The 22,875-nt window shown below is 43.0% G+C and overlaps 1 protein-coding gene across 1 annotated transcript; it reads right to left on the bottom strand.

Annotated features, from left to right (window-relative positions):
- Nucleotides 1–598: 598 nt before the first annotated feature.
- Nucleotides 599–19,263, bottom strand: Ubc6 (ubiquitin conjugating enzyme 6). The gene is made up of 5 exons (XM_050184014.3): nucleotides 19,084–19,263; nucleotides 18,059–18,139; nucleotides 17,429–17,544; nucleotides 13,579–13,667; nucleotides 599–3,667 (listed from the first exon to the last, which is right to left on the bottom strand). The coding sequence occupies exons 1-5, from the start codon at nucleotides 19,125–19,127 to the stop codon at nucleotides 3,500–3,502; spliced, it is 498 nt and encodes a 165-aa protein (XP_050039971.1). The 5' UTR covers nucleotides 19,128–19,263; the 3' UTR covers nucleotides 599–3,499.
- Between the last annotated feature and the right edge of the window lie 3,612 nt (nucleotides 19,264–22,875).

Genomic DNA, 22,875 nt, shown 5'->3' with positions numbered 1-22,875 from the left:
GCAATTCATTTTCATGCACACACACAAAAGAAGCATCTACTATTACTGCTGCAGTTCACTCACAGCAGTGTAGGAAGGCAAGGCACTCTTTAAAAAATAATTGATAGTACATTGATGCTGCTGTTAAGAGCTGTTGCAGTTCCCCTATATGTTTTTTAATGCTTAGAGGCTTACTGCTAGCTCTCAGCAGTACATGTATATAATGCGTACTCTTTATGCATTGTACCGATATAACCTCATTGTTTTCGAGGTAAAAGGCACTTTTGCATCCCATTACCGTAAGTTGACTGCACGTGCCCCATCTGGAATCGCATTGCAACATAACTAGTAGTGCACATAGAACGAAGCTTTGCTAACACAGCAGTTCTAGACAAAATTCACCTGCACTAGTATTCTGCATCACTACTGTTGGTGCTTTAATGTTACTGCTGTAATGTGTGAAGATGTTTAGGAGGCCTCCATGTAGATGTGAACCATAAAGGTGTGAAGTTACCTGGTACAGCCCACCGATATATGTACACGTAGAGAGCTGCAAGAATCAATCAAAATTAGCAAGCCTGCTTCTTTTGCAGCTTGAAGACTGCACTTATGAGACAACTGCCGTTTGAAAGATTTTATTTCATCACTTTAGTAGGTCTGATCATGTCACTTTCACATGTGCATGAGAGGGGGCATGCACACATGCTAGGCAGAAGGACAAGCTGCTCCGCACACAAGGGGGAGAGAGAAATGGGGCCGCCTAATTCTGTGGCACCTACATTACATACTGCTCCTTGCACAAGACAAAAAAAAAAAAAAAAAAATAGTGGGAAAAAGGCCCATGCCACAGTCGCAAGCTCTTGAAGACGGTTATCACAGCGTGATCTTAAAGCAAAGGGTGTAAGTACTACTATGTAGAAACACGAAAGAGAAAACAAATCGCTACTGAATGCACTATCATGGACAAATAAAACGACTGAAGTTGTGGCTAACATATGGTTGTTCACTTCCAGTTCAGCCACTGTGATATCAGTGTAATTTCAGCTTATATGCTTAATTTGGGGCTTGCACAATCTTTGGCAGCAAGATATGCAGCTAAAGATTGCACTAACGAGTTATATAAGGTGTCCTACTTTAGTTCTCCACATTCCATTTGTCCATAACAGTACAACGCTCAGATGTGTTAGCAATTCACAGGCACACAGCTGAGAGTATCTGCACCTTCTCATGAAAGCACCAAGGGATGAGCACAAGCTGCTGCAAAGAGTGCTTGTTTTCAAACCACATGAATGCGAGTCATGGAAACAACTTGTATCCTTCCTGCAGAGTTGTAAAACACCAGTGAGTGCTGCATTCTGTGGCCCACGCGGGCATGTATAAAAACCTAGATCCTCCCACTTCAAAATATGGACACAACCTGAAGAAAGACATCCAGTTTTTTTTTCAGGTGGCGCTCATATTTTCATAAACAGCGTCAGCCACTTTGGCAGACAACACAGATAGGAATTCTCAGCTGTGCACGCACATGGTGCTGCCGACACATCCGAGCCCTGTACAGAGAGCGCACAGCACAGAAGGGTGGCAAATTTACTGCAGATGCTATGGCAACTTCAAGACACAAAAACTCGGCACGGGTGTGAAATTTTTTTCGTAGCCGGACACTTGCACCCCCCCCCCCCCCTTTTTTTTTGACTGCTAGACATTTAGGAGTTGAAACTTTGCTCATTCACTCTACCTTGATTCTGCACTTTCACAAGCAGCAGTGGCTTTTATTCCCAAGTTTTCACACTGCATGGAGGTGAAGCACTAGCAGCTGTGCAAAGAAAAGTCAATACAGCTAGCTGCTTCACGCTCTCTTGGCCGTGTTTGCACATCATGCTCCATTGTTCTTGTCTACCCAATGAGAATAGAAGCCCATATTACCAAATGTGCACAGCCAGATGAAGGCCTCTTGCTGAATGTCTAAGTGAGGTGAGCGAGAGGGAAGGCCAAGCCAGATTGAAGGACAAATCTACTTGCATTGCCAAAGAGAATGTGCCATTAGGTCCTGTGCAAACACTCAGCAGCAGTAGCCAGACATTTTTTTTTTTCATCTCTACAGTCTAGACACACCTTGGAAACAGACTAGAAATATATTGCAGCATGCATGCACGAAAGTTCCACAGACTCCCAGAACAAAGCCATGTTTCTTTTCCGAAACTGTTCGATCCCTTTTTAAGCAAACTGCATGCATAAATGTGGTACACTGTGAGGAAGTTGCAGTGCAACGCTTCAACTACGAAGGGTTTTACAACACACCATTTACTGGCACATTATTAACGGGCCTGTTTCCGAAGTGTGTTAACTCTGGAGTTGCGCATCAAGATGCAGCTGCAAATACCGTTACACACTGCCTGAGCAGACCTAATCTGCTCAATTAAACTGGCAATTTACTACAAAATATCTCAACATGAGACGCACATGAATGTGCAGCTGGGAACACAGTTGACACTGCCTTCACTGAACCTAACTTGCATGATACACGGGCAATTTCATGAAGCTGAAATATGTTGTTTGAGTCGAAGAAAAAAAGAAAAGAAAAATGCATGGATGGGCAAGTGGAAGCTAAGCTGCTGCTTGTTACCAAACAAAAACCCTTCTTAGAAATGTTTTGTAGACCAATGAGACATTCACTGCCTCGTCAGTAAATGTCTTGAAACAAAAACATTGGTGGAGCTAAAGAATCTCACAATGCAAGTCTAAACAAGTTAAAAAGAAGACCTTCCACTCACACTTTTAGCTCGTAAGAAAGCATGTAAAAGGAGAGAAAAAAAAAGAAGAAAAAGCTTGACCAGCCAGTTGCGCTACATATTCTTGTCAATCCACAAGCGCAAAGGTGAAGAGAATGTGTGTGTGTGTGTGTGTGTGTCTGTAAGGCCCGCAAGGGTAATGCAGCAAGGTCATTCACACACTCATTTTGGCCAACCAATACACATACAGCTGCTGCCCGGGCAATTTTGCACAGCAGGCAGAATTTAAACATGTCAGAACACGCTCTGACAAGAGGCATGGCCCTCCTCAGTTCAAAAGCAGCAAGAAGCACAGGGTTTTTTTTTTTTTCAATGAAGCCAGCACAGTCGAAGCATCCTGCATTGCACAGCGCATGCCCTGTATATGGAAAATGAGCTACGCTCAAAACAGCCACAGAGTTGCAATGAGTCTGCACACAAATTGAAAGGCAACCCTGCTTATGCCGCCAGCACACCGAAAAATCGTGTGCAGTTTTGAGAAGCAACAGTCCCCCTCCTCCTCCAGTCTGTTTTAATCAGCTGTTGGCTCGTAACTTGCTGCTGCTTTTTTTTTTCCCCTCTAAGAGCGACCTACACAGGTGCTGTCTTGTGCACCTTGGCCTCTCTCTGCGTCAGGTCTTGCGTGGGGGGGAGGGGGAAGGGGCATTTCTCTTGGGAGGTTGGAGGGAAAGGGGTGGGGTGGGCCAAGCGGTGTTGTGGTGGTAGTGGTGGTTCAGCAGCAGCAGGAAAAGCTAGGATGCGTCTTTCTTGGATTCCTTGCCCTCGTCGTCATTGAAGTTGAGCCAGCTCTGCTCAACGATGGCAGCCACCCGCTTCTCATACTCCCGCCTGTTTTCTTGGTACAGCTGTGCTGCCAGGCTGTTTGCCGGGCTGTTGGGATTTGGCTCGTCCAGAAGAGACTGCGATGAGAAAAAGGCGACAGCTTTCTTGAATGAGTGCCTTGGCCTTGTTCCAAGTCTTCCACCACCAGTTTGAAGAGAGAGCTCACAAATGTGCACTGCACGTTTACGCATAAGCACAAACTTTTAAGTGCTTGTCTCAGCTTGCACTGTAACAATTTGGATCATGCACAATCAACTGCATAAACTCGCGTTTCTAAGATGACATGACGGCATCAATGTACACAGAAAAAGAAATACTGAATCAATTTTAAAACTGCTAGATAATGTCAAAATTCTTTCATTTGTTTGCAGTGAAATTTTCCTTTTTAATTTCACCCCCAACATTAATTTCACTACAGCATTTTTGCACATTTAGTTCTCTTTAATTATCAATGTAACCTAAAATTTCAGGCTCAGTTCATACTTACTTTCGAATGCAATCAATCTTTAATGACAAACACCCAGCCCCAGGAAGATATGCGTAAGTCAGCACAAGCCAGTGCAACACAAGCCAGTTTACCTAACAAGCATTGGTAACCTTTTCCTGTGCTGCAAAAAAAAAAAAAAAAAAAAAAGAAATGCTGACATCAATGATGCCACAGCAATGTACCGACACCACTGTTTGCGTGAATCTGAAGTTTCATTTTCTTTCTTTTTTTCTGATCATAATCAACCCTCTACCACCCAACAAATGCAAATTGAGTTTAGAGTTGCAAATTAGATTTAGTGCTCCACTTGAGCATTCCTTTAACTCAACATTTCTCTTCCGTGTCTTTTTAAAAGCTGTTGGAACGACAGCACAGTTTAAGCCTGGCAATAACATCTGTATGATTTCAGTCTCCAGTGATACCGTCAAGAGTATGGGCACTTGTTGCAAATTTTAAGCATAAATGCACTGCCTATCACTCCTCATAAAGAACTGGCTTGACCAATGCAAACCAAAGATGGAAGCCACAGGCTATTTATTTCTCAAAATTTTGCAGTAGACCGGATCAAAATACAAAATGATTAATTTCAAAGAGCGACAACAAATGAAGTGGTTCTCATCAGCTTTTATTGCTTGCAATGCCCATTGACAGCATGACCCAACAAACATTATTTTAGGAAATAATTAAAAAAGAACTATCAATTTAAAGATGATATGCACGTGAGCAAGCCACGCCGCCTTCTCAAATAGTATAAAAAATTGTAAAAAAAATACACTCACACCGACATGACATGCTGTGTCACCAGTGCAAGTGTGTTTTGTAGTGTGTTCATGAAAGCAATATTTGCTAGCACATTAGGCTATGGCAGTCGCCAATGTGAACAATTCTCTAGTATATATTGGCAAGCTTCTGAAAAAGCGTCTATTCTTGAGAAGTGTGTACTCTCATAGTGTGCAGGACTGAATTAAAGGGACACTAAAGGCAAATACTAAGGCGACCTGGACTGATAAAATACCATTTTAGGAACCTCGCAGCACTTGTTTCGTGCCAAAGTCTTAAGTTTACAAGAAAGTTGCAACTGAAGGGTCCGCATAACTTTAGCGCTATTCAAATCGCCCGCCCCCAAACAGAGAGTGCCAACGTTGTATGTACTATCACTGTCCTTTACTGCAGTTGCGTCAGTAAGATGGCATTAAGGTTTTCTGCACAAGATACAAATGCGCAGCCACAGAGAAACGGAGCCAAGACAGAGCGTTGGATTAGTCACTGCAGCTGCTCTTGGCCAAGTGGCGTGAACCGTTTAGGAATCTCGCGACATCACATGGACATGGATTTCTCTGCTACATGCAGTTCGTGCATTTTTCAAGCCGGCAAAACCACTGCAGCATTCCATGATAACTAAACTACTGAAATGAGAAAGCTCAGGTGGCTTAGACCGAGCAGGCAAGGTGGGCACTTCCCCCACTGTCAAAAGTGGTTGGTGAGGGGGCAAAGTATGTCATTTGCCCCCCCCTCCTTTTGAAAGCGGGCACTAGCACTGTTGGCTGCACGCAGGAAAGTTTATTATAACTACAGCTGAAGCTAAATTTTCTGAGTTAAGTGACCACATAAGTAATCCTTTTCTTTACTACGCTTGTCCCTGCTTGGACAACAATTGTCTTTTGTGCCTTCTCGGGACACCCTGTAGCAGACGGCGTGTGGGTTTCGCCATATACACTGGCGTTGCGGTGGATAAGGCCTGGCGCTGGGCAGTTTCCACCCTAACTGTCCTCAGGCTTGCACAACTTGCATCATGCCCAGTTTTTTGGGACCACTGTATCCATATTCTAAAACACAATCGGCTCGTTACACTTATTCTGCGGGTAAGGGGGAAGTCCGGATGAAGTATTATAATCAGCCGTGCCCCACGACTGGTGTGCCCTATGGCATGAAATCACTGGATTGTCAAATGTTAGAACTCTTTAATCTCTGTCCGTTGCAGTGTTGCAGTATAAGTATCTTATCACCATCAGAAATCTAGTCAAACCTCCTACACATATAACTGTCAAATTTCATTGTGTAATCAAGACTTATTGTAGATATGCTCGTGAAAACGACCTTGGCCGAACTCGCAGAGTCACTTCAATACTAATAGAACACTGACTCGACTTTTTTTCTAAACACATGTGCCACTTCTAACTGACGACTTCATTTTCAGGCTGTTTCTAAATAAGAGCTACACTATTACTTGCTTCCTGGTAGGAGTAAACAGCAGATATTTCATATTTTGAAAAAATAAGGGCCACTTATTGGTGATGTGTACTGAAAATTTGCACTGTGTAGGTTGCTCTGAAAACAATAACTGACTGGTTGCTTTATCCTAATTTTTATATGTTATACACAGCATTTGGTTGTTTCCCCCAGTATCCTCAGTAAAATATGTGGGGCATGGTGTTTATATTATTCGAAGAACAAAACAATATTCCGAGTTGCAAGCGATATGTTTATTCTGTGCAGATTCATTACAGCCTTCGTAGAACATTACCCATTGAAGCATTCCAGGGTGTCATACTGCCGCTAATCTAGATGTTTCCTAGACTCCTCAGTGTGTCTACCAAGTTGACATTTCCAAATTCCCCAAGTTTTCGAGGTTTTTCCTGAGTGGCTTTGCAAAATTCCCTATGTGACTCAGAACTTTGTTTCATGTCAAGACGGGCTGACACCATGTTGCCCAATGCTGTCACTCTATAGTAAGCATGTTAAAAAAAAAATTACTTAATCCAGTTTTTATAGTAAGGAGTAGCATTTATCTTATTTAAAGAAAAACATAAGGGAGGGGTTAGTGCAATGCACAGAAAATAAAACTCATTTGAACAAAAATTGTAAAACCCATTGCGAATCGAGTCAAACATTCTCAAACACGAATAAAAAATAGATACATAGAGGGAAATATTTTCGAATATGAGCTATTTCTATCAATTGATGGCAAGCTCATTGGTATGAGGCCTGAACTTTGTCATAAGTGATATTCTCTCTCAACAGCTGTCAAGTCAACCTCAACTGTCCTGACATACTCTCAGCCTGTGCAAAAGGCTTCAGTGTTGCATTTCATTGCTTTAGATGAGGGACACCTGCACCTCGGCGTCAGCCAACACTTTCTTTTTTTTTGCTGAATTTTTTTCACAGAAGCGGCGGCAAGCTTCCTTTCCCATTCATTCCTCAATGCACAGATCCTTTCTGTTCTCGTCCTCCTGCCACGCGTTCACCCCACGGATCATTTGAAGCATCCTTTTGGTCAGTTGTACAGTCAACGTCCAATTTTTCGGACTTCCTAGGGGCTGCAAGAACGTCCAAAAAATCGGACATTTCGAAAAAAATGAATGCATGTCTTTTACTGCCTTAAGGGCTCAAATTGCCACAGGCACATTTGGAAAAGCTCTGAATGTCTGCCAGTACACTTATTAGGCACATCGATGCTCGTACTGTGACAGGAGATGGCAGGTGCGCGCGTGTATAATTAAGGAATACATACTATGTCCCATAACAATTGCCCCCTTCCCACACTTTGGCTTCAGCGCAATATTATCGTGTACGCTTCACCGCATAACATTACTGTGCTAAGGCAAAGCTAACTTTCGGGAACCGGCATTATGCAACGCACCATGCTTTCCGAGCTTCGAAGCCAATCGCGAGGACCACAAAGGCGGAGCCAGTGCCATTGCTGACAGCGGCGAATTCTTTCAATGAAAAACACGGCACTGAACGGCAAGAACCTTAATATCTAAAGTTGAAGCAGCTAGGCCTTGCGTTGCCACGGTAGTGGCCAGCGGACTTGCCTGCGAGAGCACCGGTTCTAGGCAGTGAAATAATCAAAACGGCGTTATTGGCTTTCATTAATGCCATTTCGGACCTGCAATCCGAAATGCGGCAAAATGTCCGGAAAATCGGACGGCAAAGGGTCCTTGCGTTCAAAATTTCGGACGTTCTTGTACACTGACTCTATGGGGTATGTGGTGGTGCTGTGAAGCTGTCCGAATTATCGGGCGTCCAGAAAGTCGGTCGTTGGCTGTACACTGGCAACTCCTCCAGCCGACTACACAGCATCAAAGTAGATTCGTTACGATTCCTCTCTGTTACTCAAGCCAGTATTACCGCGGCTTTTGTTCCCTTTCAATAAGATTGCAGCTAATTTTCCCCGATAGAAGCACAAATTCCCTAAGCTTTCCAGAGTATTTCCAGACTAATCAAGATCCCTGAGAATTCCCGGTTTTCTCACTTGGTAGACACCCTGCTCCTATAACAACACACAAGATACGGGCATGAAATTTCTTGAAAATAGAAGAATTTTAAGTGCAATGCATTGCAAAACTCACTTTCCTGCTTTAAGTGCAAGTGTCGCAAATAATATTAAACACTCAGTTTTTTTTTCATGGATGTTCGTGAAATACATTCAGTCACAAATTACAATTGACTCAATAAATGTGTGAAAGTCACATAATTTTACAATGTATTTCTATTACAGAGCGCGTGTGGCGTACATTATTTTTCTACATCCTGTGTGTTTATAACGCTCCAAGTTTTTCTAATAATGCATTACCAACTAACCCACCTATCCATTTTTTGCAATGGATTTCTATTACAGAGCATGTGTTGTGGGTGTTCCTTTCCTATGTCCTGTGTGTTTATATTTATAGCACGCTAAGTTTGTCAGAATATTTAGTTTGCTCAAAGCTTAATGTTCATTGTCTATTCCTTGCAACCACTGCACAGTAACGGCAAAAAAAAAGTCGTGTTCGCAAACGTGTACACCGTGGCTTAAGGGGACATTACGAGATTCGTAGTTTCTTTCTCCAGTGTCTTCAGTGAGCTAATCGAGGCATCTTGTTTATATCTAGGGAAAATTATGGGCATGATATGGATAATGTGTAGCCAATGTTCCAAATGGCTGGGCTAATGCACATTTCCAGTAGAATACGTATGCAAGTGGTCCATAGCGTACTTAGTCTGCTTTGTGAGTAGCAGTGTAAGACTTGGACGGCTGTGCTGGCATAATTACAACTGAGGTCAAATTTTGCGAACATGAGGAGAAAGATACGCCAAGTGTATGTGCAATGGTAAATACAGTCAACGACAATTTTCGGACATGCCTGATATTTCGGACGTCTTCGCAGCACCGCCATGAGCCCCATAGAATCAATGTATAAGGACATCTGAAGTTTCGGACGCTCGAACCCCCCGCCATCCAATTTTCCCGACTTTTTGACGCGACGGAAGGTCCTTTGGCTCCTCGCGCAGCGCCCTTGCAAAGGAAATCGACTTGCAGCCTAAGCATATCACTGCTTTGAACCACAACTAGCCGAATCTAGCCGTCACACACCGATTTGGTCTGGCCACGCTGGCTGTGTTCATCGCCGCACTTCCGCCTCCGGCGGAGTTTCCGGAGCGGCGCTATTTCGTTTGTTTGCACAGGTCACATTTTGGCGAGGGTGGTTGTGCTGTTGTGTCAAGTGTGCTCTGCGACGCTAGGCCTAGGTGCTTCGATGCTCGTCAGCGAACTCCACTGTTCGCAACTTGAGGATTTCGCTCGCCTTCGATGGCCCCCACTCCGTCTTCGTCGTCCTCGCCGATGGAATCGAAGTGCGGAAAGCAGTACCGTCGGTTTGTTGTTGACAGTCTGTTGACGCTGACGAGCTCGACTTGTGCGCACAACTGACTGACGAGGAAATACGCCTCGTGCACCGCCTATAGAGGCGCCACTGAAAGCCACCTAGCGGACGCTTCCAACAGTACACGCGGGAGCAGTAGCAGACGACAACCCTTTGCAGCAAGGATGGCTGAAGTTCGTGGCTGCGATTTCTCCTTTGTTCGGGTGTCAGGCAGCTTCTTCTGCAGTGACAGCTGTAGGGAAGATGCTGACCTCTGTGCGAGCGGGTATGAACACGATGTTACCGGTGTTTGGGACAACATGGTCCACATACGTGCAAGGTGTGTCCCGCAGACAAACGCCATGAACCCCATTAACATGACGTGGAGCTCATGTTGACTAGCCGATAAATTTTGTTGAGTGATGCGATCTCTCGATGGTTCTTTTTTTTATTCTACCCTTGCCGCAATGCTGCTTCTGCAAATAATAAGCACCCGTCGTTAGTGCAGACTTATATCAAACAAATCCGCACGGTGCGATCTCTGCATATGCCGTTGTGATTTTTCTGCCGATGAATACATGTGACATCGCCGAATAACTGCAGTCGAAGTCGCCTCAAGAAGAGTAATTGCCAATTTATTGATGGAAACGCGAACACTAGCCAACGAAGTCACCATACACACTGGTTAATAAAAGCGTGTGTTAGTGCTGTACCGCCGATGCAATTCTGCTGCATACGCCGATGAACTACCGTTCCCGCTGCAGTTTGTGCAATTTTAAATTCCCCAAGGGAGCTGCGTGGAAACGTACAAAGCTAAAGACTGACTAACTTTTCAGTACTTTTCGATATTACTAGAGAGAGGTGCCACATGATATATTTAAAGGCAGAGCAGCGCCAGTCAAAGTAGATGAGCGCTGGCGGCAAGGCCCGGTTTAGTCGTCTGCAGTGTAAGTATAAGAAAGAATTCAGTTGAGTACAAAACTCACATGCAAGAAGGGACTACGTTGTGAAACAAACAAATCACTCGGCGTGTTAAGTTTGCTCAGGCAGCATCGAGGTGTGATGACTTCCCAAACGGGATGCGAACTTTTCAGCAAGAAATGGAACAAAAATACCATATACAGCAGCTATTAGCAATTCTCGCCTTGAACTACCTATTTTCTAAACACATTTCCAAAAACCCAAACAATATCTAAGATGCCCTCGGGCGAAAAGAATAAAACTGTTAAAGAAGCACTTCCTTGGTATCATTCCGATAAGACAAAGCGTGATTTATACCCTTTACAAACAAGGCAGGGTGAAAACTTCGCAGCTCAAAAGAATTGACCAGAGTTATGCATGGAGCAACTAGCAACAGTTAAACATGTGCGAAGCCACGCATAAAATAGATGTAAAAACATGAAGTGCGCGACAGCTGGTGAGAGAATTCACCGCGCCACATAAAACCAACAATTTCAGTTTTTGCAAACTTCAGTAGCTTTAACATACAACGCAATGCGCTCGTGCAGTCATGCTGCCTAGCTAGCGCAACGCGGTAAAGAAGCGGAAAACAATATAAGCGGCAAACAGCATTCCGAACTTTAGCGAAATGCCTGTAAACCTCATGCTGCACTGCAGCCGAACTTCGTTGCTCACGCGTCTAGCTATGATCGAGTGAAAAAAAAAAAACACCGACGAGACAAAGGAAAGGATGAGAACAAGAAATTTCCCTTCGAAGCGACGATCCATTTTCGCTACCAGTGCTCCTGCTGATGAGGCTTTGCCGGGAATGATTAGAACCGTATCGCCGGCACGTTTTCACCGGTATTTGAGCCCCCCACCCTGCAACAATTCTTTTTCGACATTCCCTGAAGCTTTGGCCACCCCACACGTGCGAATGGTGTTGCCTATCTTTCTGTGAAAACGTGAATAAGACAGAGAAGCACGATCAACGACACAACAAACTACGGCGCGCGCCAGGCTTTTCTCCCGCGTGTTCTATGCAAGGCCCCCACCAGTGGCGCGTCCATCGGCGTGCACGGCGCGTATAATCCATCAGGATGTGGGGGATTCAGAAGACTCCGATGTTGAAAATGAGGAGCCAATGCCTGCGCCGCCTACAAGCGCCGAGTTGATGCGAGCACCGTTGACTCTCATCGGTGTACAGTGCTGACATGACCCTTGCTCAGATCGAGGCGAATATGATCGCATGCAACCGGAATGCCGTCCAAACAACAATCAACAAGTTCTTCAAGCCACTGGAGCAATAACACCGGCTGCCCGACGATGCACATGTACATAATAAACCGGCAGTCGGCTGCATACAGAGTTTTTGAATGCCTCTTTTTATAGCCACTTCACTGATGCTTTGGCAGGGTTTCGGAAGCCTGGTACTTCGCCCTTTACCTCTAGATCCGAGAAAAAAAAAAAGAAAAAAGGTGCGTTTTTTTGCATGCATTCATTTTTTTGGACTGCCTGAATTTTCGGACGTTTTTACGTTCCCTAGAAGGTCCGAAAAATTGGTCGTTGACTGTACATGTTGATCAAATACAGCTTTAACAATTTTTTTAAGGAAGTGTTCGACTGTATCACGCTACTGCTATAAGCTAGGTTTCCCGATGTCCCAAGAGAACCCTGCATTTCAGATATTTTATACTTTGAAGGAATAGGCAGCATATTAAGTGCAATGTGTAGCGCAGCTTTAACGTTTCTGGCTTGTTTATAAGTGTTACGAATAATTACTGAACCCACATCTCTTTCCTTTTACTTTTTCATATGTGATATATTCAGTGCAGTGTTTGTCGTCTCTCAGTCCTTGTCCTTCGTGCTGTACATTGTTTTTATCATGATATATTAGTTTCGCCTGGTGTCCTCACTGAACTAAAGGAGGCAGTTTTGTTATGTTTGGTGACCATAAGGACAAGTTAATGGGTGATGTGGAGGTGAAGTTCAATATAGATAAGTAATTGGGGCTTTCACAATAAATTACATATGTAAGTACATGTCATAAGAAGCCAAGAAACACTGACACCAAGGACAACATAGGGGAAATTACTTGTGCTCAATAAATGAAATAAAGAAACGATAAATTAATGTAAATTGAAATGGATGAAAAAACAACTTGCCGCAGGTGGGAACCAAACCCACAACCTTTGCATTTCGCATGCTATGCTCTACCAATTGAGCTACCGCGGCACTGTTTCCCCATCCACTTTCTTGGGTATTTATGTGTCCTAGTTGAACCCTGGGAGTGTTAGCCAGCGCCATCACTCACAGACCTTGGCAGCGGACGTGGAACGTCCTTTTTACCGCAGGCGTCACAAGAACGTGATCTTTTTTGGTGAAGGCAACTGGTCAATAAACCCACACATGCTACCTGAAGGCATCAATGTTGCCAGATTCGAGACCCTCGTGTAATAAACGAGAAGGAAGGGGGTTAACCGAGGGGCCCGATTTCGCTTGCGGAGGCCACACAGTGCAAGTGGAGAGAGCATTTTGAGGCAGTGGAGCTCGCCTCCTGAAATCATGGGTTCGCGGCATTGAAATATTTCTATCCCAACTATTAATGAGCAGATTTGAAAAATGTTTGTGGCAGAACGCTCCCTAGAGGACACGAAACAACTTCCAGCGTATAACCAAAATTTGCTATGGGCTTTGGTGAGGGGCCCTTTTAAGTATTCAAGCATGCAATTATGTTCCACAGCACTTGATCGGTGGGAAAAGGATACATGTACACCTACAACAACAACTACAAATTTTGTTGCAAGTTTTGCGCCAACTAGCTTTGAGGGTTACATAAATGTGTGCTCGCATTCTTGAAACATGCAGTGTAATATTTAAGCAGACAAGACAGGAAATGGTGATGTACATTCTGTGATGTGGTGGCAAAATGGCTCACCTGAATGGACGTGAGGATGGCAGACACATCATACGTGGGGCTCCACCGGTTTTGAAGAATGTCTAGGCAGATGCTACCGTCTGCATACACTGTGGGAAAAAATTAAAACAAAAGATAAGAACTAAGCAAACTACTTCCATCAATGGTACACATGAACAACCACTTGACAGAAACAAATAATTAAATAAATAAATAAAGTAAATAATAAATAATAATAAATAAGTAAATAAGTCAAATATTCATTGTGGTGTGCCCCAGAACAGCTACGGAGTTTTGTGCTGGTGCACAAGGGCCCCTGAAATTGTTCGGGCAAATTTTGTAGATGCGCAGGGTACAGCTATAGTTAATTATTTGCAACACAACTTGTTTGAAGCGACTCATATTAAGAGAACTACGGACGATTACATGTTACCCTCCTCCATAGCCATGTATTTTCTCCTCAACTTGTTCACCGAGTGATCGAGGCTAAGCTCCGCCTTCACTGGCTCTGCGTCATGATGGCACGTCGTGTCGTACACTTCCGGTTGTCTAGGAGCATGTGCGAAGCATCTTTAACCTCTCCGCCAGCCGCTTGGCAGTCGACCCCAAGCGAGGGCTATCAAAGCAGCATGCATTGTAAGCATTCTGTTGCAGCGTTGAATGTGCCTGGTATTCCAGTAACCACAGGCGAGCTGGGCATTTCGACTGGTGGGTGGAGGCATAAACTCAAGCTGATGTGGGAACTTTAGTGCAGCCGTACGTGAGCGGCCTGATCGGTCTGCAAGGTCCGACCACCTGGTGGCGCAATGCTTAACCAGCCAAACAGAGCTAATATTGCTCTAACCAAGTTTAACCATTTTAAACATTTACAAAAACAATGTGTTAGTGATTACACTCCTGTGAAAAATTTACACCAGCAGCAAAGAAGAATACACTTCGTTACTGCTACTGTGTTTGGTTAAGCTCTGTGCCACCAGGTGGCTGCACCGTGCAGACCATTCACTTCTGCGCTTCTACTCATCCCGTGAAACGGCACGGTCGAACAGCCAGGTGCAGTCCCCTTGCGCTTGCGTTTACCTTAATATATTGGACTCACGAAACGCTATTGTGGTAGTAATCCTCCGGTGTAAAGTGACGGCCGCAAATGTGCAAATCCTGGCGCCGATCAGACACCGATAGTCCAATGCGCTGCATTCACTTTAAACAGTCACTCCACTTGTCTGCTGCCTTGCAGAGGGACACTATGTTGCAGCTTGACATACTACAGTCGTTACGTTTGCAGCCACAACGCAACAAAGGTGATTCATGGTGCTCACGAAAAGACAGACTGAAACTGACCGTGGAGCTCTCGTCAAGACAGAGCACGTAACACAAGCAGACAACGCTTGCTGTGTACCGGAAATGCTTAAGTGTACTGAGAAATTATTCTTATGCGTTCTATTTCTGTTACTTTCCTTTTGTAGAAACAAATTAACTAACATTCCAACTATTACTAACATCACTTGTTCACAATAAAGTTGGAAAAATCATCGATGATGCCCCCTGGGCAGCCAATTGGCTAGCTTGCCCTGCTAGTGTCATTAGGGCAATTTACGTCAAATGGGTAGGGGCAGCTGGAAATTCAGCAGAGCAGTGTGCTGCAATCAGCAGCGATGTACATTTTTAAAACCGTATAATAAATTACACACTTTACGCGGAGCACTTAAATGCATCAATTAATGATCAGATGGACCTTCTTTAACCACTCAGTACGTTCATACAAAATCGTCAAAATCATTTCAGGGTCCCTTTAGAAAGTAACATGCAAGACAAAATGTACGGAGAAGACAATACAATGCAACAAAGGGAAACAAACAAATAGGAAAACAGAATATGAGGAGACAGTTATAAAAGGGAATGAAGAGCAGATTATCTACATATAATAATAATAATAATAATAATAATAATAATAATAATAATAATAAAGCATACAGCGCAGGCTCTGCTACAACATGGTACTTGTGTGCAGATTAACTTTTACGCTTTAACGCCTGTACCCTTAACACAGCCATACCGAGCTCAGCTGTGCTGAAGAAACTTCAATCTTAATATCAACATGGAAGAAATTCATGTATGTTTAATTGGCAACTCCAACCTAGTTTAGGAATTCCCCATATAAGCCATACTGACTTTCCTTCCAGGGCAAGTCATCTGAACACAAATGCTAAGCACATGTTTGAAAATAAAAATGAACAGAAGTCTGTGCTGTAACAATACTTTCGTATATTTTGCCACAGAAGCCTTGTGAATACCAGGGACTACATTGCATACTAAATCTGTACTGTATAGCTTAACCAATAAAGGGCATTCAAAATTTAAGCTTCTCCAAAGAAGCAAATCTGTGAGTCGGCCTAGTTGGAACAGATTCATTTTCAAAAAACTTTCTGTGCGCAAACAAACAGGGACGAAGAAAAGGAGCAACACAAGGACAAGCGCTTTCCTTGTGAGAAAAGCGCTGGTCCTTGTGCTGCTCCTTTTCTTCGTCCCTGTTTGCGAACAAGAAGTTTTTTTTTTAAAATGCTTCTCCACAGTGCACAAGGCTCTAAACCTCACTAGTCCCAGACCACATTACCTACAGTACTGTCCTAGATTGCACAGCCTGCTTATACATTTTCAATATTCTTTATTTCACAGCAAGAAACACTGGCCTATAGAAGCAATAGCCTACAGAAGACGTTGGATAAGCATCACGTCAGGAAGCACACGGGCAGATAAAAGGAGGTTAATTTTATAAAATGTTACGACATGGCCCATGATAGAAGTAAAAGACGTACCGTAGACAATGTAAAACTATCCCTTAAGATATCTTGGTAAACATCTGTAATTTCACATTAGATAAATTAAAATAACTGTTTCCTAAATAGGAATACTGTTAATGTACAAGCACGGCCACTGCTACAAGGAACACGGAAGCCTGTGGCATCGTTCTGCTGGGTGCCCCACCACCGGCGCCTCGTGAAGCCTTGCGGTGCAAGAACAATCAACGCAACTGTAAAAAAAGCCTGACGAATCGTCTGCAGTGGTTAGTCATCTGTCAAGACTTTGAGGTGCCAGTGATGATGCTTCGCGGAGCGCTGCCATGGGCTGCTGTGTTCCCACCAGCAGCGTTCCTGTACATGTTACCTAGCCCTGTTCTAATACAAGCAAGAATTGCAATTTCAGTATGTGTCTAGATCACTGTGGATGATGAAAATTGATACGAGGTGTAGAGCTAGCTTCACTTTCTGCCCATATCCTTATAGCTTTGGAAGAGACAGTGAGCCCAAATAGTGCAGTCAAGGTTATGGCACATAAGCTATAATTCCTAGATTGCTTTCATGCCTGTTAGATGATTATACACAGCTAACAATTGAAATGACACAATAATGCCTAGAATAATACACGATCCTAGGGCATTGTTGCCAGTAGATCAGCTGACTCATGGTAAACATGCTGGAAGCAATTAGTACATCATCTCATTACTAAATTTCCACCATAATAAGCCTTAAACAGCACACCAAATGGAACAGCCTGATTGCAGCTGCCCCTACCACTAATATCACGAATAAGTGCCCATGTCAAACCAGGATCTTACAAACAATTCTGACAACCTCGCAAATATTCTTTTTTTTTTTTTTACCATCTTTCATACTTTGTCATGATGACAGACAGGCTCAGGCGACTTGTCAAGAGCATGTCCCTTGCAGGGCATTTCATAAAAACTACAGGCTGAGCTTATGCACAAAATCATTACAGTTCTGATAATGTAATGGGAATTGAGGTGTCATAAATAATGGTTTAATATTGCCAAGTAAACTGATACAGTTTAGAAATTGCTATGCAGTAGGCTCACCGTTTGGATGAAACATCTTGGAAACAAACCGAACTGTGGGTGGTTTGTTGGGATACTCTTCTGTGAACTCTAGGGTCAGCTTGAAGGTGCCATCTTCAAAAGGTGTGTCATGGGGCCTATAAATGAATGTAAGCTTTAGCAACTGTACATAGGCATCACTGTACAAATAGCAACATGGAAAACAGGGACATGAAATACCAGAAATTTTATGCTTCACGACATGTGTGCAGACATGTTTCTACAGCACACTAGGCGATTTAAAACAATTTTTTTGATATTTATATAGTACACTATGTCAAAGGGAGACCACTGTATTATAGCACTTCAATTAGCTAAGCAGTAGGTTTAACGAACCTTTAGTTTTTTATTCGCACATGGCTACACGCCCAAGACATGGCTACACGCCTTGGGCTAGCCCCGAGTTTCAAGTGAAAACACCCCGTCTTCAATTAGCTAAGCAGAAGGTTTAACGAACCTTTTTTTTTTTTTTTTTTTTTGCACATGGGTACGCGCCTTGGGCTATCCCCGAGTTTCAAGTGAAAACATGTCTCTTGCCAAATAGTAATAGTTAAAAGGTAATCCACGTTGCGTTCGCAAAACAGGAACTACTTGGATCATTTCAGTGCTCACCCAAATATAACTGCATTCCAGATCATGATATTGTTGTCGGTAGGGGCTCCACTGACACCTGCTGGGGGATCTTCTTGTAACCTGCGCCACATGCACAATTGTTTGAGGTACTGCCAAGAAAGCCAGTCACAGTGGCTCTCCATACGCGCTCCTTTAAGCAACCCCAAGTGTATCTACCCATAACGCTATTCGGCAACTCGACGCAAGCGCTCATTTTGTGCGAAGCAGACGTATCTAAACCACCACGATTTCGTTCCTCGATGTACGCTCAAAAACGAGGCGCACCAATGAGCACAAATGAAGGGTTACGGAATACAGCGGAGAACGACTATCGACGGTAAGCGTGTTTTTGGAGGACAACTGCTCGCACTAACTAGGTGCGAGCGTTCGCGACGCTCAATGCTCGCCGTTTCGAAATGCATCGTGATTACGCAGTTTCGTGCTGCCTGACATCGTCGCGAAAGCTGTTCGCCTGCTTGCCAAGTGTATGCCCTGCTTACAGGTACTCCAAACTGAGGTGCTTAAAAGCATTATTGGTCTTGGTAACCGTGAAACCATTCGTCACCCAAGGTCAGTCAGGCACCGAAAGCCTACTAGGCCTAGGAGTCCATCGAAAGCGCAGACCGACTGATGCAACAGCTGACGCTCCCAAACGTGCACCGTGCTACCCTACGAAGGTCGTCGCAGCATTCAGCACGCGGGCGTTACAGCTCATTTACACGAAATAATATGATACCATGACGGGAAAGTGCGCTAGCTGAAGGAAATAACGCCCAGATGAGTTTACCGACACAGTAGCTCAAGGGAGATTTACGCGCACGGTTATAGTCCTTCATAACGACGCTCAAACTCGAGCTTAAGACAAAGAAATCCCACACGGCTACGTAGCACGTATACGGTCAAAACGCGAACAGCCCGTAGCAGCGCAAGCAGCCAATTGACAAAAACGCAACCAAGCATCTCGGCCAAGTTTACTACAGCCCAGTGCCAGCGACAATTTTGGGAAGGGAGATTCGGGCACTTACCTCTTAAAATCCCTCATGAGTCTTCGCCTAGCTGGTGTTGACATATTGAAATACCTAATTACCACAGTTCGTCAAATGGAAATCTTTAAGCATCTAGTTGTTTCCAAGGGAAAAATCTTGTTATTCTACCGAGCAGTTACGTGACGTCTTCATCCGGGAACCCAAAGAAATGACGGTGCGGTGACGTCACCTTTAAAGACGAGAACGCCACCTAGAGGAAGGACAGCGAGTATTCAGTATTTTCGAAATCCGTGACGACTTGCTATTTTTGCAGTTGTGAGGGCGCGCGTTGCTGTGGGTTTGCCGTTGGTGAATAAGTAAATAATCGTAGCACACACGACGACATGACGCAAGCCGATGGCGCAAGCGACGCTGTCGTGCATAGAGTTTCTAAATAAATACTAATATGAAACTCTATGCAGTCGTGAAAATTGGCAGTTTCCGGCGCTCACGCCAGCGTACTATCGTGCTTGCGCAAGCTACTAGAGAGAGCCAATCGTGGTCGACAATTGCGATCGGAAGTGGCCGTGTGACACCAATATAAGGTTTTTTGAAGCCTGATTAAACGGTTCCTGCACAGATGTTAAGAGATCATGGAAGCCAGCACATTTGACATAAATTTATTATTGCGAAAGCATTGATATATTACGCGAAAATCCGGAGTTGTAGTTGGCGGCGTGGCCGAATGATGGTACCAAAAATGGCCGACGGCAAAGATTAAAACCGCATTAAATAATACTCGAACTGGCGTCACATTTACTAGGGAGGTTCCTGTAAACAAAGTAAATCAATGTCTTTGAAGAACATAATAAATTTCCATCTGGATGGGAGTCGAACATGCTTCCCCAACGCGAGCCTAAAGAATGCACTGAAAAGCGAGCTAGGCACCCGCTGCAATGAGTAAAAACAATGGCTCTCTGTACAATAGGAACTTACCAGTTTTCACATTTGCGAAGCTTCTGCTTTCCCACATAGCACAGGTATCACTATGGCTCATACTGATGCCACCAAATTTTCATAATGATTTTTTGAGGGACCCGACTTATGAAAGCTTGAAACTAGGATTCAAGATCACATTTTGTACATTTCAGATTTTATTTACTCTCAGTACAAGCTTGTACTAAAAATAGCAAATTCTTACCTTCAGTTGTGTTCTTCGAGGTGTTTCTCAGAAGTTTCACATATAAGTTCTCAAAAACTGTTTGGAAGCGATTATTACTGCTTTACGTCCATTCAGAACAAGAGCGACCAGGCTATAATGTTATGTAATGCGGTATACATTAGGACTACTATGTCTTGAAATAAGACATTAAAAGATAAAAGCACCAAAATTGAGCACATTTCTAGCAGTAACAAAAGAGTTAAGCTTTGTCAGCATTTTGAGTTGTCAATACAACCTAACTCTTGTCATTTCATAGTTGCTTGGTTAGCTCAGTTGGTAGGAGTGACAGTGCCAAAAATGCAGTGTCACTTTATTTCTCCAGCTATAACAGCACAAATATTCAACTGCACACTTGCTTAAGAAACTCAGATGGAGCTTCATTATTAAACTCGCTGCATTGAAGAACTGTGCTATCAATTCAAAGTAAATTGCTTACAAGCATTAAACTGGGCAGGCTGCTACCGCTGCCTAGTCATACTTGCTTTTCAACTGTAATTCGCATGATGGCGAGGATCATTTTGTAAAGTGCTACACTGTGTGCAAAAGCTTTTATTCCTTTGATTGCTTAATCAAAGCAATATTTACATATGTTTTGAGATATGTATATATATTAATCATATTAGAGAACTGCATCCATACTTGGTGTTACCTGTCTTTTGAGTCTGGAAACACACTGACGTGGGTGCCTAAAAATGAATGCTGTGTTTGTGCAGTTAAACGTCATTACAACGAAGTTGCATCCGACGTCAAAATACTTCCTTCGTTATACCTGATATTCATTATAAGCACTGTTCACTGTGTGCCTACTAAAACTGACAACAAAAACATCATTGCCCGCTTTATATCGCGAATGAAAAGGTCTGACTTCATGACAAAAGCAAAGAAAGCACGGCTAACTCTAGGTTACATAGGCATATCAGTAAGTAAAGAAACACCGCTGTACGTAAATGACCACCTAACACATGAAAATAAGACCCTTTTTTCTAAGGCCTTAACTCTCAAGAAATCTAAGAAATGGCAATTCTTATGAACTGACAATTGCCAAATCAAGGCTCGTAAAACTGGCAGCCACATTTTTCAGATCGTCACCGACCTTTCTGTGATCACTTAGCTGCCTTTGCCTTTGACAAATCGCATCACCAGACAATTTCACAATGTCATCATATTTTACAACTAACAAGCTAAATAATTATATGTCTAGTAACCACAAATCTATCATTCATTTTAACGCACAAAGCATACGCAGACACTATGACAACTTTTCAAATCTGATTGCGACACTTCACATGCTAAATTATTGCAATCTCTGAAACTTGGTCAAGTGACCACAACAAGAACCTATTTTTATTTCCCAACTATGAAGCAGAATACTGAAATTGTCAGTACAGGTGTCATGGCGGTGCTGCAATCTATATTTCAAGTACTCTTACGTACAAAAGAAGGCACGACCTTCTTCTCAGTGTAGGTAACTGTGAATCGGTATGGGTTGAACTTAGAAGTGACTTTCTTAATGTGGATAACAAAAATCTTGTAATAAGTTAGGTATATCAATCGCCTCCATTGTCTATAAATCATTTCTGCGCCGCACTTCACGATGTGCTGAGTACCCTTGCAAACGAAAATAAAAATATTATAATTACAGGCGATATTAACATTAACCTCGCAGACAGCTCGTCTGCCTATGCCTTACAATATTCAAATTGTCTCAATAGCTTCGCTTACGAATGCTTGATAAAAGTCCCCACGTGATGCACTATGAAGATGGTACATTAATTAATCATGCACTTTCAAACCTGCTGTCTCCGCCAGACACAGGCATTCTATTACAAAATCTGATTGATCACCACCTGATATTCTTACGCTTTCAGAAGAGTGAAAACTCTGTCAAAACCACTTACACAAAGCTAACACTTGACAAAGAAACTTTCATTTATTCACTGAGCCAAGCTGATTGGTCTTCTATAGCAGATATAAAAGATCCACAAACAGCCTTCTCGTTCTTTATATCTGTACTAAAATCGTATTTTGACTGCCCCACCCGCAAAGTCAAATGCAAAAAAAAGTTCGCGTCCCCACATAATTATTGGCTGTCAGATAACTTCTAGCCTTGATGTGCAAAAAAGAATCTGCTTAATGAAACGAAACTATGGCCATTTACCAGCAATTTGGCTAAAAGGTATAAAAAAATTTCCAACTTTCTTTCTATCGAAGTAAAAGAAATCTAAAAAAACTTTATTAAGAGAAAAAATTATTAGAGTGCAGAAAAGATATCAGTAAGAAATGGATGATAGTGAATAATTTTTTAAATAGGCGAAACAATCGCAATGCTTTAAGGGAAATTATACATTACACCACCGCACAAGATATTGCTGATGCTTTTGCAGAATTTTTTTTTTTTGTAGCGATTCACATATACCCACGTAATATAACCATTTACTGAGATGCCTACCTCGCTCATTCTTTTTGTTTCCAACCACATCACAGGAAATAGAAAACATAAGAAATTCAAATGTACCAGTGCAGGTCTTGATAATATGCATTCAAATCACATCAAGCTAAATGTGCACCTAATCTCAGATGTTCTCACAATTATTATTAACCTAATGTTTAAGACTGGAACCTTCCCACAA

The sequence above is a fragment of the Dermacentor andersoni genome, chromosome 4 (genome assembly GCF_023375885.2).
Source record: "Dermacentor andersoni chromosome 4, qqDerAnde1_hic_scaffold, whole genome shotgun sequence".
Taxonomy (NCBI): Eukaryota; Metazoa; Arthropoda; class Arachnida; order Ixodida; family Ixodidae; genus Dermacentor; species Dermacentor andersoni.
The sequence above is the reverse complement of the archived record's forward strand: the minus strand, read 5'-3'. Positions and strand labels throughout refer to the sequence as shown.

Coding starts and splice junctions, on each gene's coding strand:
- Ubc6 (XM_050184014.3), bottom strand. CDS start 19,127: ATGTCAACACCAGCTAGGCGAAGACTCATGAGGGATTTTAAGAG. Junction 18,140..19,083: donor CTCATGAGGGATTTTAAGAG/GTAAGTGCCCGA, acceptor CATGTGGCGCAG/GTTACAAGAAGATCCCCCAG. Junction 17,545..18,058: donor TGGAATGCAGTTATATTTGG/GTGAGCACTGAA, acceptor ATTCATTTATAG/GCCCCATGACACACCTTTTG.